General features: G+C 52.4%; 2 protein-coding genes across 3 annotated transcripts; both read left to right on the top strand.

The window, feature by feature from the left end:
• Window positions 1-349: 349 nt before the first annotated feature.
• On the top strand, window positions 350-6,118 carry SH2D5 (SH2 domain containing 5). 2 transcript variants are annotated; one of them, XM_072977403.2, is made up of 10 exons: window positions 351-685; window positions 844-1,034; window positions 1,692-1,772; window positions 2,085-2,159; window positions 2,670-2,816; window positions 3,171-3,407; window positions 4,203-4,377; window positions 4,689-4,794; window positions 5,024-5,183; window positions 5,467-6,118. In XM_072977403.2, the coding sequence occupies exons 2-10, from the start codon at window positions 903-905 to the stop codon at window positions 5,686-5,688; spliced, it is 1,335 nt and encodes a 444-aa protein (XP_072833504.2). In that variant the 5' UTR covers window positions 351-685; window positions 844-902; the 3' UTR covers window positions 5,689-6,118. The 2 variants fall into 2 exon arrangements, with proteins under 2 accessions (XP_078235591.1, XP_072833504.2); XM_078379465.1 differs by lacking the exon at window positions 2,085-2,159 and having other exon boundaries at window positions 350-685.
• A 1,247-nt stretch (window positions 6,119-7,365) lies between these two features.
• On the top strand, window positions 7,366-13,284 carry DDOST (dolichyl-diphosphooligosaccharide--protein glycosyltransferase non-catalytic subunit). The gene is made up of 11 exons (XM_020782078.3): window positions 7,366-7,591; window positions 8,577-8,687; window positions 8,787-8,873; window positions 9,402-9,505; window positions 10,003-10,097; window positions 10,367-10,460; window positions 10,804-10,952; window positions 11,391-11,538; window positions 11,646-11,766; window positions 12,286-12,392; window positions 12,795-13,284. Exons 1-11 carry the CDS (start codon window positions 7,405-7,407, stop codon window positions 12,942-12,944), a joined length of 1,353 nt encoding a protein of 450 aa, XP_020637737.1. The 5' UTR covers window positions 7,366-7,404; the 3' UTR covers window positions 12,945-13,284.
• The last annotated feature ends 90 nt before the right edge of the window (window positions 13,285-13,374 follow it).

Genomic DNA, 13,374 nt, shown 5'->3' with positions numbered 1-13,374 from the left:
GACACCCCCCACGCCTCTCCCAGTGGGGTTATTCAAGGCCAGCCTGGCAGATTCAGGTGGCTGCGGCGGGGGGGGGGGGAGGAGGAAGGAACTTCTCCAAGTTTTGGCCTTAATAACAGCTCTGCCCCCCCCCCAAGTTGTCAAATAATGGGCGAAAGGGGCCAGACCCTGGAAACGTTCGCCTATCCGGACTACAGTTCCCAGCAGCCCCTAGCCCCCCCCCCCCCGCCTTTGACTAGGAGTTCTGGTCGTCTAAAAAAGAACGATTCTTAACGGGCGGGGCGAGTACCTTGCGGTGGGGGGGCGTGGTCACGCTTTCCTAGCTGCTGATTGGCTGCCCACGTTTTGGGGGCGGCTGAGAAGAGACAACCTGCCGGCTTTGCGCATCGGCGGCGGCGGCATCATCATCCTCTCGGCCTCTCTGTCTCCGCCGGGAGTGGAGTGGAGCCCCCGGCCGGGATCGGGGCCCGTGGAGGGAGAGGCGCCCATGGGGATCGGGGATCGAGGCGCGGGCGGAGGGAGAGGAAGAGCTGTCCGGGCCATGTGGCTCTTGCGGGGAGAGGGGCTGGCAGGGAGAGGCCCCTTCTGAGCACATGCAGAGCGCCTCCCCAGGCGGAGCAGGCGGGCCGGATCTGCCCCCCCCTCCCCGATCCCCCTGCGCCCAGCCGCCTCCTGGCCCTTTCAGGTGGGTGGGGGGCTCCGCAGCAGGCAGGACCGCCTGGCTGGCGGCAGAGCGACCCCCTGCTTTCCGCGCCCCCCCCCCCTTTCCAGGTCCAACCGCTGTCGTTCCTCCCAAAGGCTTACCCGTCCCTGACCGCCCCCCCTCCCTCCCTCCCTCCCCAGGTGGGGCGGATCAGGCCTGAGGCCCCCTTCCCTCCAGGAGCCGCCGCAGCGCCGCCACCATGAAGCCCAGGCCGCCGCCGCCGCCGCCGCTGCTCCTGTCGCCAGGGCCCGGGAGGGGGGCTGAAGCTCCGCCAGCCTCGGCACACCCCCTGCGAGGCGGCGGCGGCCGGGTGATCACCAAGCCGGCCCAGGTGATCCGGGCAGGGGTCAGGGTGGGCTTGGGGAGCCGCAACGAGGAGGGGCTGCATGCCCTCTTTCCGGGATAAGGAGAGGGGATGGGTTTACGATTTGTATGGCACTGTCCCACTGCAGAGTGTTTAAAGCGTCTTAACAAAAATAGGTAAACCCTGCTAGAGCAAGCCAGTTAAAAAAAAATTTCTTAAAAAAAATTCCCCAAACACCAAAGCTATGTGGCTGGACCTGCCCAGGTGTGGTCTTGGAGCATCTTCTGGGAGGAGCAGGGAAAGGCCCCAGGTGGCCATCCCTGCCAGGCGACCGGGGTCGTCCTGGGCTGGAGGAAGGAGTTGCGGATTCAGATGAAGGTCCTTTCCCAGGATCAGAAGTTTCCGAAGGAAGAAAGGGTGTGGAGACAGAGCTTGGATGGATGTCCAGCCAGAAACAAATGTAGTCAGAGCTGGGAGACGACAAGAGTTTCCCAGAATTTTGTGGGGTTTTTTTTGTTTGTTTGTTTTTTGCTCGGGGGGAAGGTTAGGGGAGACTCCTTTCCAGATGCCCAGAGTCCTGTTCCCTGAGCTGAATCAGTGGCACCCTGGAGAGAGAGAGAGAGAGAGAGAGAGAGAGAGGGACATAGGGTGTCACTTTCCCCCTCGCTCTCTTCTCACTGACAGTACGTGGGCTCCTTCGTGGTGGACGACGTGGAACTGCAACAGAAAGTTCAGCTGATCCATCAGCAGCTTCAGCAGCTGAAGGTGAGGAACTGTGGGATGCTGCATGGTGTGTGTGTGTGTGTGTCAGTCTCACTTGTGGCCCCCTTCTCAGAGGCCTCTCTCTCCTGACATCCCAGAGGGGTGGCTGGTCAAAGGGCTCCATGCTGTCTCCCAGTTGTTGTTCTTGTCTGAGCCAAGCTGGCCAGCAATGCTGGGAACTATATTTGAAGGAGGCTGGGTGAGGGCAAAGCTCTGAGGAAGCCCTGGTCATGGGATGCCTCCGCACAGCAGGCGCTCTCCTTCTCCTCTCTTTCCATGCCTTCCACCGGGCTCATCATCTCTGGGCACACACAGGCCTGCCCTAGAAGGCGGTCCGTCCTCCTCAAATTTTGTCTCCAGGGCGTGAAGATGTACAACACGGAAGGGGAGGTAGGAAGAGGCTGTGGTCGGCTGCCTGGGAATGAAAGCTGGGCCTTCACAGGGCAGAGGCAATAAAGGCCCCAGCTTGGCATTTGGGAGGTGGCAAAACATTACCTCTGAACATTAACTGCTTCAACACTTTAATGTTGGAGCAAATCGACCTGGAAAATGCCCACTGCCAAAAGCGGAAGCCTCACGGCCAGGGTGGAGACTGGGGAATGTTGAAGACGCGATGTTTCTAACTGCAGAGCTGACATTTGGGTTGATTTCTTTTTTTTTCCACCCGTAGAGAAAGAAGAGCAAGGCTTGATGCTAGAAGGGGGCAGACGGGGGGGTGGGGATGGAACAGCCTCTCTGCCAGTGCAGCTGGCCTCTATTGCAAGAGGCTAGTCAAAGAGCAGCCCTTCCTGAGGCTGGAGAAGCCAGCTCTGCTTGGGGGGACAGCTGCTGGGGTGGGGTGGGGGCGGCCGATGAGCGAACAGGCTGTGCTCGGTTTGCCCCGATGCCTCTTTCCCTCAGACCCTCCTCATGGCCCATGCCCTGAAGCGCATCCTCTACAGTGGCTGGAGGTCCACCGACTGCCAGTTCGCCTTCGTGGCCCGCAATCCACGCAGCCCCCACAGCCGGCTTTTCTGCCATTTGTTCGTCGGCAGCCAGCCGAGCGAGGTAACCGAGAGGAGGGAAATGGGGTGTATGTGTTTGTGGGCATGCGTGCATACGTAACTCTGTTGTGTGCTTACGGACGGAACTGCCTCTAATCCCCCCCCCCCCATTGTTGTTCTCTCTGTGGCTGTTGAGGAGCTCTTCAGAGCCCAGCATCCACATCTGGTATCGCCAGGCCACCTCCTGAACTCAGGTTGGCGGGCTAGGCCATGTTGGCAAGCTAATTTGGGGAGGCAGCTGGAGGGCTCTAATGCCGCCCACTGGAAGATGCTAAAGGAAAGGAACCCTTAAAGCAGAGAAGGGTGGTTTTCAAGCAAGGCACTCCAGATGCTTTTGGCCTTTTTCCCGGTCTCCCAGGTCCAGTCTTTGCACTTCCTGCTTTGCCGCTCCTTCCAACTGCATTACCTCCTGATACACCCGGAGGAGCAAGACTGGCCCCCCGGGGCCCCCACACCACGGGAGCCGGCCAAGCTGCTGGACAGCCAGGTGGTGTGGGAATCGCTCAGCCCAGAAGAGGTTTCCCAAAACGTGAATGCTCTGGTGTCTTTCCAGAGGCTGCCGTGCCCCTCCGATTTTGGCTCCTCTGTCAGCGTGGTGAGTGGGTCCTCTTTCAAACTCTCCTTTTGAATCTCTCTTGCCAGTAAGCCAAGCTATTTACCATGATGGGAGACATGCCTTTTCCTCTTCAACCCTGCTCTTGCCACATCTGTTGCCCTCACCAGGGTCAGCTCCCACTGTAGCTGACAGGAGAAGCTACCTCAGAAAAGGAGGAAATATATGGAGGTATTTGGGTTGTTGGTTTTCTTGATACTACAACATCCAGTATCCACAGGTAGCTCATACAGGCCATGGGATTTATGGTCCAAAAAGCCCAAATATCCCCCCTCTCTTTTAATAACGTATTAATTTTCATAGCTATCTGTTACATTTCCAGATATTGGCTGGAGTTTGAGTAAAAATAATATCCACATTAATCTTGCAGTTGATTTCAATAGAGCAACTAGAGCACATTAAGTCAGCATTTCTGATCTCTTCTCCTCTAAATGTTAGTTCAATGAGAAGCTGTTACATTTGTGCAGTGCTTAGGATTAACTCTGTTCACTACCTCTTAAGTAAACCTGAGGGACTGTGTTGGGCCCACAGCTGTGATTCCGAGGTGCACAAGGGCAGATTCAAAAATCAAGGGCCCAGTTAGTGCCCGGGTGAAGGAGGCACACCCATCACCAAGGGAGAAAAGTGGAGGCTCTCCTGTCTTGGTTCACTCTATTTATCCTCACCTTTCCTGCCATGATAAACAACTTTATTGTTAAAATCCATCAAGAGGAAATGCGTGCTTTGCATATGGCTGGTGGGCCCCTGTTCAGTGTCTCTCCTGGCTCACATCTCTAGAGAGAGAGGCTGGATTTGGAGGAAAGGGGCCGTGTGGGCAGCTTTCGTCCTGGAAACCCGTACTGTTCCCCCATCCTGGTGCGCAAGAAGGCCATCCGGAGCAAGATCCTCCGTTCCGGAGCCTATCGGGGTTGCACATTTGAAGCTCAGCTGCAGCAGTGCGCTCGGGAACTCTGTGAGTATTTAGGGCATCAGAAAGAGAGCACGGAAGACCAAGCACGTGGCGGCTCAACTGGATTACGTGGCAGGTGGAGTAAAGCATTCTGTGAGGATGGGGTTAACGTGTAAGAGGTCACTGCTAATAGATTTTGGGAGCAGGCAAAACTGTGGGGCCCAAACAAGCTGCAGGTAATCTGACCTCAAGCTGTGGAGCTGTTTGAAGGTAACAGACGTAGGGTTCCCGTGGATGGAGCCCAGCGGGATAACCCTTTTTCGGTCCATGGCAGTATCATTTTCCCACCCACTCTCTTTCCATTTTGGTGTCAGTTCCCACCAGCTGCGATGGCAAAGGGGGCAGAGGCAGCCTGGCTCACTTGCTGGACAATGAGAGCAGCCTGATGGAGAGCGTCTGGTCTTTTGCTGGCATCGACAGGTGAGGAGGAGGGGACTGTCCCTCGCCCAGTCTTGGCACCGTGGCTCAGGGCAGGGAACGAAACTAAAAAGTCCTTTCTTATCAGAGGCTGAAGCTGCAGGAGTTGCAGCAAAAATTCAAAGATGGACAGTGGAAGCTTGAAGACTCCACCTGACATGGTATCAAGTTGCGCTGACAATCCTGTAGCGTGGATTCCTGAGCAGCTCTCTCCTCTTTTGCTGATTCTCAGGGACGCTGGAATGGCACTGCTAAGAAAGGACATCCTCGGGGCCTTTCTTCTCTGGGCGGAACCGGGGTCTACCAATCAGTGGTGTCTTTCAGTGAAGACCCGATGTGGAGTTATCCCTTACCAGATCTACAGGAGCCAGCTAGGGAAGTATTCTGTGGAGGTGAGTCTTGAGAAAGGTATCCAGCTACCTTACCATGGGTTGATAGATTACGTATTGCAAGTAGACTTTCAAACTTCCTGCTAGACAGAGAGCTAAAATACTAGATCACAACTTTGACAAACAGGACAGTCAGATCAAGTGACTGGGTGAACTTGGATAGGTCATTATTTCAAATCCACACGGTGAGATCCATTATGATGGCCTCCACACCTCTCAGCCTCCTCTTCTAGGCACTCGTTTCCTGCTCTCAGCCCCATCATAACTGGTTATTTTCCTCCCCAAGGATCTGAATGTGGAGTTCTCCAGCATGGAAGCCCTTTTGGACCATTACTCTGGGATTCAAGGGGGCCTGTTCTGCTCCCTGGCAGCAGGTTGGATCAACCACTGCTACGAGGAACAAGACAGCGTGGCTGAGGATGCGTGGCGGGATGAGCGGAGCCGCCGGCAGGCCTCGTGGCTCCATGGTGCCAGTAAATCTCTGGCTGTCCCCCAGGAACTGGGGTAAACACTTGGCAAAGGAGGACGGGGCTCATTTCCCCCACTGTCTGTGGCAAAGCCTTCTAACGCTTTTTGTGTCCAAGCTGCCTTGCACGTTTGCTCATCCGCTTGCCTTCTTGTTCTGACATGATGGATATTACTCTCTGTAGAGCTTTTTAGCATCGGTCTTGCCCTGGAAGGTTATGAGGCTCTACTGCAGTTGCGGCCAACTTGAAGCCCTCCAGATGTTGCTGGGCCTGAAGTACCGCCTGTTCCCATTCAGCACAGCCAACGAGGAGCGGACGTGAGAGTTGCAGCCAAACAATGCGCAGAGAGCCAGAGATTGCTAATGGCTGTAATTATTTATTTGTTTGTTTATTTATTTATATTTGCTGCATTTCTCCAGCCACGCAGCTCAAAGTGTTCTACAAGTGCATTAAAAAAATCCATAACAGGAATTCCTGTATTTTTAGGGCTTTAATGATGGGTTGGCCGAGGTGGCTAGGCTGCAATGCACAAACTCGTGCTGGTTAACAGATTTAACCCTTGGCTGGGGAAAGGGGGGGAGGGTCCTCTGTTAACACATAACTAGTCATATCTAATGATCTACAGTAGTACTTCCAAGATTGGAGGGGGGAAAAGCAAAGAATATGGGAGCTCCCCCTGGGGGGGGGGGCTGCCCAGATGGAGCTGAAAAAAACATTTCTGCAGGGTTTCCGAAGTGGCCACCGTATGGGACTGTGCTTCCTTTATTTATTTAAAATATCTTTACCCTGCCTTTCTCCTTGAGAAGGACTGAAGAGGGCTTAAATCTTTTTTTTTAAAGCAAGATTTAAAGCTTAAAACCTGTAAGTATACAACATGAGGGAAAGGGTCAACCCCCCCCCCAACCCCACCCCAGCCGAACTGAAAGCAGGAAAGCCCAACAGCCCATCAGCGGGAAACACGAAAGAAAAAACAAAGTGTACAATTTGGGGGGGGGGGGGGGAGGCCGAGGCCTTTTTTGGGGGGGGTGTGTTCCCCTGAAAGACCCACCCGTAGCTGAAGGCAAGCTTTCCAGGGAAGGGGGTCCCCAGGCCCTGCCCTCTTCTGCAGCCAAGGAGAGCGCCTTCCTCTCTCCTGGGGCGGACGCAACCTCGTGGTTTCAACCCCCCCTTTTTGCCTCCCCTCTTCCGAGGCTTGCCTTTCCGCCCGCATTCAAGGCAAACGGAACACGTGTCTCCGGGAAAAGGAGGAAACGAGGAAAAGCCTATTTTAAGAGCGCTTGCCCGCGGCTCTACTGCTGCAAATACAACATTCTTACCTGCACTGTTTTTCTTCGGTGCGTGTTTTGGAGACGAGGCTGAGAGCGTTCAGACGTGACTCAAGCCTTCCGGGATGGCCAGGCCTCGGCGCCTCCGTTGCTGTAGCAACGATCGCGGCGCTCAGGGGTCGCCACTGGCCTGCGTTGACGATGATTGGTTATCGGAGTCAGGAGGAGAGCGGCGATTGGTTGGCTCCGGAGGAATAGACTTCGCGGTATGCTCGGCGTGGCTCGAGAGCGTCAGAGTTGTCTCTCTGTCATTGGTTCGCCCCTGAGGGAAAGAGGCCGGGCTTCCATCCGACGCGCGCGCAGCTCGTGGCGGCTCCTGCTCCTGGTTGGCTGGGTTGAGGGCTTTATCCCGCCTCCCCACGGAAGGATTTGTTAATTCATTGGCGCCCGCGGAGCGTCCACTTCCGGGTCGCCTGCAGAGAGGAAAGGAAAATGGCCGCGCTTACCCGTGTCCCTGGGTTGAGCCGGCGAAGGATGGCGGTGGCGGCCGTGTGGGCGATGGCCCTGCTGGGCTTGGCCCGGGGCGCAGCGGCCGGAGGGGGCGGGTCGCGCACGCTCGTGTTGCTGGAGAACATGAACCTCAGGGACACCCACTCGCTGTTCCTGCGCAGCCTGGCAGGTCCGGCGGGGAAGGAGGGCAGGGGGGCTCACGAGGAAGGGCCGCCCGAATCCCGGTGGCTGGACTGCAAAGCCCATCGCTGACCTGTTGCAAGGGGATGATGGGAGCCGTAGTCCTGCCGCAGTGCCCGTGGGGCTGTTGCTGGCTTGCAGTAATGGGAGCGGAGTGGAAAGGGCTGGGATCGAAGCTGGGCAGCCCTGGCGGGGGGTGGGGTGGGCAGGCGGGAGCAGGGCTGGGAGAAGTGTCAGGGCCGGCCCTGCTGTTGGGCCCGTTGGGGTAGCGTGTCTTGAGGACCCGCCAAGGCAGAACAACAGTAGATCCCAGCACGCCAGTCTTTTGCCTGCAGGTGTTGTGAGGATGCTGCCTCTTTGCTTTGGAAGCACTGTTAAAACAGTGGTTTTTTCCCCGGCTTTTGCATGTGGAGTAGAGGGGCTCCTCTCTCACTGTCTTAGACTGTCATACTTAGACTTTGGTGGGCTCGAAAACCAGCTGACAGCCTCATACATTCCTGCAAATTTGCATTTGGAGGCGATCCCACAGCACCAGCTTTCTGCTTGCATGATTAGGAGGAAATGGGTGTCTGTCTTTAAGGAGGAATGATACTGAATGGTAGAGAATATGTTTTGCATGCAGATTATTCCAGATGTACTTCCTTGTAGAATTGCATGGCTTCAAAATGTTTGCTCGTCAGAGTAGGGGCCATTGCACTAAGTGGTTATGGCTCAGTGGTGCTTTTTTCAATGAGGACTACATACTTTGAATGCAAAGAAGCCTGCTTTATTCTCCCATCTTAGTTTTGATTTTTTTTCAAGTAATGGAGGAGACTAGCAGATGAAACAGATGTTCTGCTTTATGGTCTTGTAGACAGGACTTTGCAGCTGTCAGAAGTCTAAGTTGTACAAACTGTCCCTGCTGTAAGATCTCAGCCATGTTGTACCCCTGTGTTCTTAACTGCCATGATTTTGTCTCTTTTTCTCATATCCAGATAGAGGCTTTGATCTTACCTTCAGAACTGCAGATGACCCTGGTCTCTCCCTCATTAAATATGGTGAATTCCTCTATGACAACCTGATTATATTTTCTCCTTCGGTCGAAGGTAAGGCATTGTCTCCATGAAACTATGCTGTAGACTGATCTTGTAAATAACAAAGCTCTTGCATCTGCAGTTGCAAACATCTTGGGCCTTTCGTTTCAGATTTTGGAGGCAACATCAATGTGGAGACCATTGCTGCTTTCATTGATGGAGGTGGGAGTGTCCTCGTGGCTGCCAGTTCAGATATTGGTTAGTAAAGTAGGGTTGATCACATCAAAGGCCCTTAAAAAGTGTTTAACCCTTAACATACGGTGAACAAATAGCTCTTAATGGATCAGAGACTTCACTTTGTGTTTGTGACTTAAATTGCTTTGGTCATAGCTGTCCTGCAACTTCAGGTTACTTTAATTAAATGGAAAATATAAAAGTAAAGTGAAGTGTTCCTCCTAATCAGCATCCAGTATTTCAGGTCTGCTTTACAGACAATAAGAAATTGTCACAATCTCAATAAGAATCTGTCATATAAGAGTGACCATTTTATTTTCCTGTCTGGTGTTGTGATTGAAAAATTCAGCCAGTCTTCCTTATTGTATTTGCTTTGACTTTTTTATAAATGCTGCTGTGTTAAGTGAGGCTCAGTTCCATTTTCCCCTTTATTATGCAAGGGTTTTTTTTTGTAGAAAATGAACTGTGATCATGGTAGCTTGCTGGTGATAATAGAAGCCACATAACTCTTTCCCACCCCACGTAATAATTGCTGTCCTTCCCATTTTTTAGGTGATCCTCTTCGAGAGCTAGGAAGTGAATGTGGAATTGAATTTGATGAAGAGAAGACAGCTGTCATTGACCATCACAACTACGATGTCTCAGATCTAGGCCAGGTAAGCCACATGGTGTGTTTTTTTTTTACTGGTGACATATCCCTGCATAAGTTGCACCCTCAAATTCATATCAAGCTGTGTTTTAAGTTATTTGATTATTCCAGAACTGGTAGTCCTAGTTCCCTAGATGTTGCAGATGGAGGAGCAGAGGCTGCAGGAGCAAAAGTCATGTGCATCTTGCATCCACACACTTTTTTGTGTGTGACACAAAGTCGGTGTCAGGGAAGAAACCAAGATGGAAAGCATTACGATGCCTGGATAATTGGTGTCAGGTATTCCTGCCATGGCTGGACCCTCTGCAGCCAACATAGTCAGATAGTCTGTCTCAAGACAAGTATTGTAAAAATGAGAACAGAGAGAGCTTTTCTTTTTTTATGGTTGTGGAGGCTGCAGCTGAAAGAGAGTCCAGGTTGGATGCATGGTTAACAGAACCTGCCTGTCAGGATATGTAGCCTGTAAAAGGGGCTGAACAACAGTGTCTTGACATCCTACTGCAGCACACCCTCATTGTGGCAGATGGAGACAACCTTCTGAAGGCTCCTACGATCGTAGGCAAGAAACCGCTGAACCCTATTCTCTTTAGGGGAGTTGGGTAAGTCTTGTGCAAGGACAGAAAACCCAAGAGGGTTTGGGAAGCAACCCATTCTGGGTTTAATTGTAAATTCAAATGCAAACAAAGAAGAAATGTGGGTTTTGCATTGAGGAATGTGTCAATGACTTTTCCAGTCCAGCCCTATTCCAAGGGCAGAAGGCACCCCCCCCCCCCGCGCACGCTCCTCCTCCCTTGCTGGAGATCCTCACCATTTGGAGACTGGGGAATATCTTCTTGCTGCTTTGAGTCACAGTTAACTCTTCCCACAGGATGGTGGCTGATCCTGAGAACCCCCTGGTTCTGGACATCCTGACCGGCTCGTCTACATCCTATTCCTTCTTTCCTGACAAGCCCATCACGCAGGTGGGTCACTGGATGTTCACTTTTTGGTCAGTTGAAACATTCCTCAGTGCTAGGTTCTAGATGTCTTCCTTTGCATGGGAACGTGTTGTGTGCTGCATTGCCTGCACTGTGGGAAGTTGCCCGCAGAGGTGTTGCCTTTGGTTTCTGTTTCACTTTAGTATCTGTGCTATGCCCAGGTTTCTCTAACTGTACAGTATGTTCAGAGGTCCTAGACGGGATGGGAAGCACGTTAAAGAAAGAATATTGGGAGTGTGACAGTTGGCCATGCATGGGAAAGCAGGGCCAGAGAAAGTCCTGTCCAAGTTAACTGCTCACCGCCTCTCCTATCACGGTCTCTTCATAGTATCCTCATGCTGTTGGGAAGAACACGCTCTTGATCGCTGGCCTCCAGGCCCGGAATAATGCCCGTGTCATCTTCAGTGGCTCTCTAGATTTCTTCAGCGATGCCTTCTTCAACTCAGCTGTACAGAAAGCATCACCAGGTTCTCAGAGGTGGGTGGGGTTCAGTTGTAGACTTGGTGGTGTAAAAGATTTGTATCCTTTATTGGTGCAGTAGAGGCAGTTTGTCAGATTATAGTTAAAAAGGCATCAGAAATAAATTACCCCAAGAAGCAAAACAGCAGATGAACTAACGGTGGCAATGAATGAATGACTCAGCCGGTGGATAGAATTTGTTAGGGTCTTGAGTGGGGAAGTTCCTCAGTCCACCTGCAGCTGTTAAGAACCACTTCCTTCGCATCCCAGCCCGAGGCACCTTGGTTGTTGCGATCCAGACTCAGAACGGTTCCTGTGGCAGATTTCCCGGTTGTGTGCTGAATATGTGACCTAAATTGTCAGTGATGGGCAGGGCAGATGGGACCAGATTGTTTCTGCTGAGCAAAGGAAGCTCCCTCTTGGCTTCTGACTCCTGTCCCTTCCCCTGCAATCCAGGTACTCCCAGACTGGAAACTACGAGCTGGCCATGGCATTGTCCCGCTGGGTATTCAAGGAGGAGGGGGTTCTGCGCGTGGGGGAGGTGTCCCACCACCGCGTGGGAGAGACAGAACCCCCCAGTGCCTACACTGTCACTGACCTTGTGGTGAGATTATTATTTAATTAATATATGTGCACGCATATGCAAAACAGAGACATGTTCTTTCCTCTCTCCGCCTTTCCCAACTGCCCAGCTGGGTCTCTGTGTTGCAGGAATACAGCATAGTCATCGAGAAGCTCTCTGATGGGAAGTGGGTCCCCTTTGATGGCGATGACATTCAGCTTGAGTTTGTCCGCATTGACCCTTTTGTGAGGACATTCCTCAAGAGAAACCGTGAGCAAGCCTTTGCTTTTTTTTTGTTACACTTTGTTTTGTAACCTTTATTACCCAAAATGTTCATCACAGAAAGGAAAGGAAAACCTCTCTATTCTTATCTTTTAAAAGTTTCTGTTGTTCTTCAAGGAAGTTTCTGTTTGCAAGCTGTGAGTACAGATACAGAATATCTGGGTAAAATTTGAATGGAGAGGCATTCTGTGCATGACCTGAGACATGTCGACAAAGGCAAGCCAGACAGGGAGGAACGTTGTCTCCTAATGCATCTGTGAGCTCTGAATTCCCCTTATTAGAAGATGGCCTCTAGTTTGATATATAAAATGGGTGCAACGTTGGTTGAGAACAGGGGTTGGCTTGTAGTGACATGAGCCAGAGGATAACAGAAGCTGCTGCATCTCCCTACAGGTGTCCCAGGAGCTTTGGCACAAAGACAGGATAAGTGCTTGGGAGTTTCATGGGCAAAACCTTTACTTCCTTTGGGGTTTCGGTCATCAAAAATGAAATGTCTTTGGCTTCTAGGAGGCAAGTACAGCGTCCAGTTCAAACTTCCTGATGTCTATGGAGTATTCCAGTTCAAAGTGGATTACAACCGGCTGGGCTACACCCATCTGTACTCCTCTACACAGGTAAAGAGGTGCCTTGGGCCTGCTTTGCAGCTCAAGAATTAACATCAAGGTCAGAGGCTTTACTCTTGGTATCCTCTCAGGAAATCTTGCCAGTGAGCATCATCAGTAAAGGGCCCTTGTCTTTCTCTTTCTCAAAGAATGTGCCACCTGGGTGGGCTGGGATACTTGCTTGGAGGCCCATCCCCTTTCACAGGATGATGGCTTAGTTGGTGTAGTAGTAAGAGGTACAGGGAGGTCTGCCCCACCTCCTGTGGTTGGAAGAGCCTTCTCCTGCGTGGCTTGGCTGGGTTGCTGTGTAAGATCCCTGTCTGGAGGAGAGACCCTTAGCCGTCCTTACCCCTGGGGGCTCGGTATGGGCTTGGTTCCTCTGACAGTGCACTTTGTGTTGCTCTCTTTGGGCAGGTGTCTGTGCGCCCCCTGCAACACACGCAGTACGAGCGCTTCATCCCTTCAGCCTACCCCTACTACGCCAGTGCCTTCTCCATGATGGTGGGCCTCTTCCTCTTCAGTATCGTGTTCCTGCACATGAAAGAGAAGGAGAAGTCGGACTGATCACTGGGGCAGAAAGAAAGTGGGAGCCACCTCCTCCAAGACTGTGCTGTCAGGCTGAGGAGGGTGGCTGGTGCTGGGCCACAGGACAAGTGCTCGGTCAACTGGAGACCTCAGGATCTAGGGACCAGAAGCTGATTTGGGGTGGGTGTGGGGAATGCACATCTCTTGCAGTGGGGGGGCGGCGGCGGCGATCAGGCCTGGATGAACTGCAACCTGTAACTCAAGGCCAGCCCCTCTCTCCGTGTTGTGGAAGCATTTTCATCACTACTAGTTTTGTCTCTGGGTCGTTCTGTTTTTGTTCTTGTTTTTCCCCAAATAAAAGAAGTTGGCTTCCCCCTCATCCTCCTGTCAGTTGTTCTTACTGGGTCCTGAGGGAATAAAGAGCTGGTGTGACGGCAAAGGTGACACCCCATTCTTACACATCTTCCCA

This window comes from Pogona vitticeps, chromosome 7 (assembly GCF_051106095.1).
Source record: "Pogona vitticeps strain Pit_001003342236 chromosome 7, PviZW2.1, whole genome shotgun sequence".
NCBI classification, from domain to species: domain Eukaryota; kingdom Metazoa; phylum Chordata; class Lepidosauria; order Squamata; family Agamidae; genus Pogona; species Pogona vitticeps.
This window is presented reverse-complemented; position numbering and strand designations above follow the sequence as displayed.

What these genes read in the sequence shown, in the direction of transcription:
- SH2D5 (XM_072977403.2), top strand. Translation starts at nt 903, where the DNA reads ATGAAGCCCAGGCCGCCGCCGCCGCCGCCGCTGCTCCTGTCGCCAGGG. An exon ending in TGTACAACACGGAAGGGGAG is followed by an intron (nt 2,160 to 2,669) that starts GTAGGAAGAGGC and finishes TCTTTCCCTCAG; the next exon opens with ACCCTCCTCATGGCCCATGC. An exon ending in TCGGCAGCCAGCCGAGCGAG is followed by an intron (nt 2,817 to 3,170) that starts GTAACCGAGAGG and finishes CCGGTCTCCCAG; the next exon opens with GTCCAGTCTTTGCACTTCCT.
- DDOST (XM_020782078.3), top strand. Translation starts at nt 7,405, where the DNA reads ATGGCCGCGCTTACCCGTGTCCCTGGGTTGAGCCGGCGAAGGATGGCG. An exon ending in GGCTGCCAGTTCAGATATTG is followed by an intron (nt 8,874 to 9,401) that starts GTTAGTAAAGTA and finishes CCCATTTTTTAG; the next exon opens with GTGATCCTCTTCGAGAGCTA. An exon ending in ATCTGTACTCCTCTACACAG is followed by an intron (nt 12,393 to 12,794) that starts GTAAAGAGGTGC and finishes CTCTTTGGGCAG; the next exon opens with GTGTCTGTGCGCCCCCTGCA.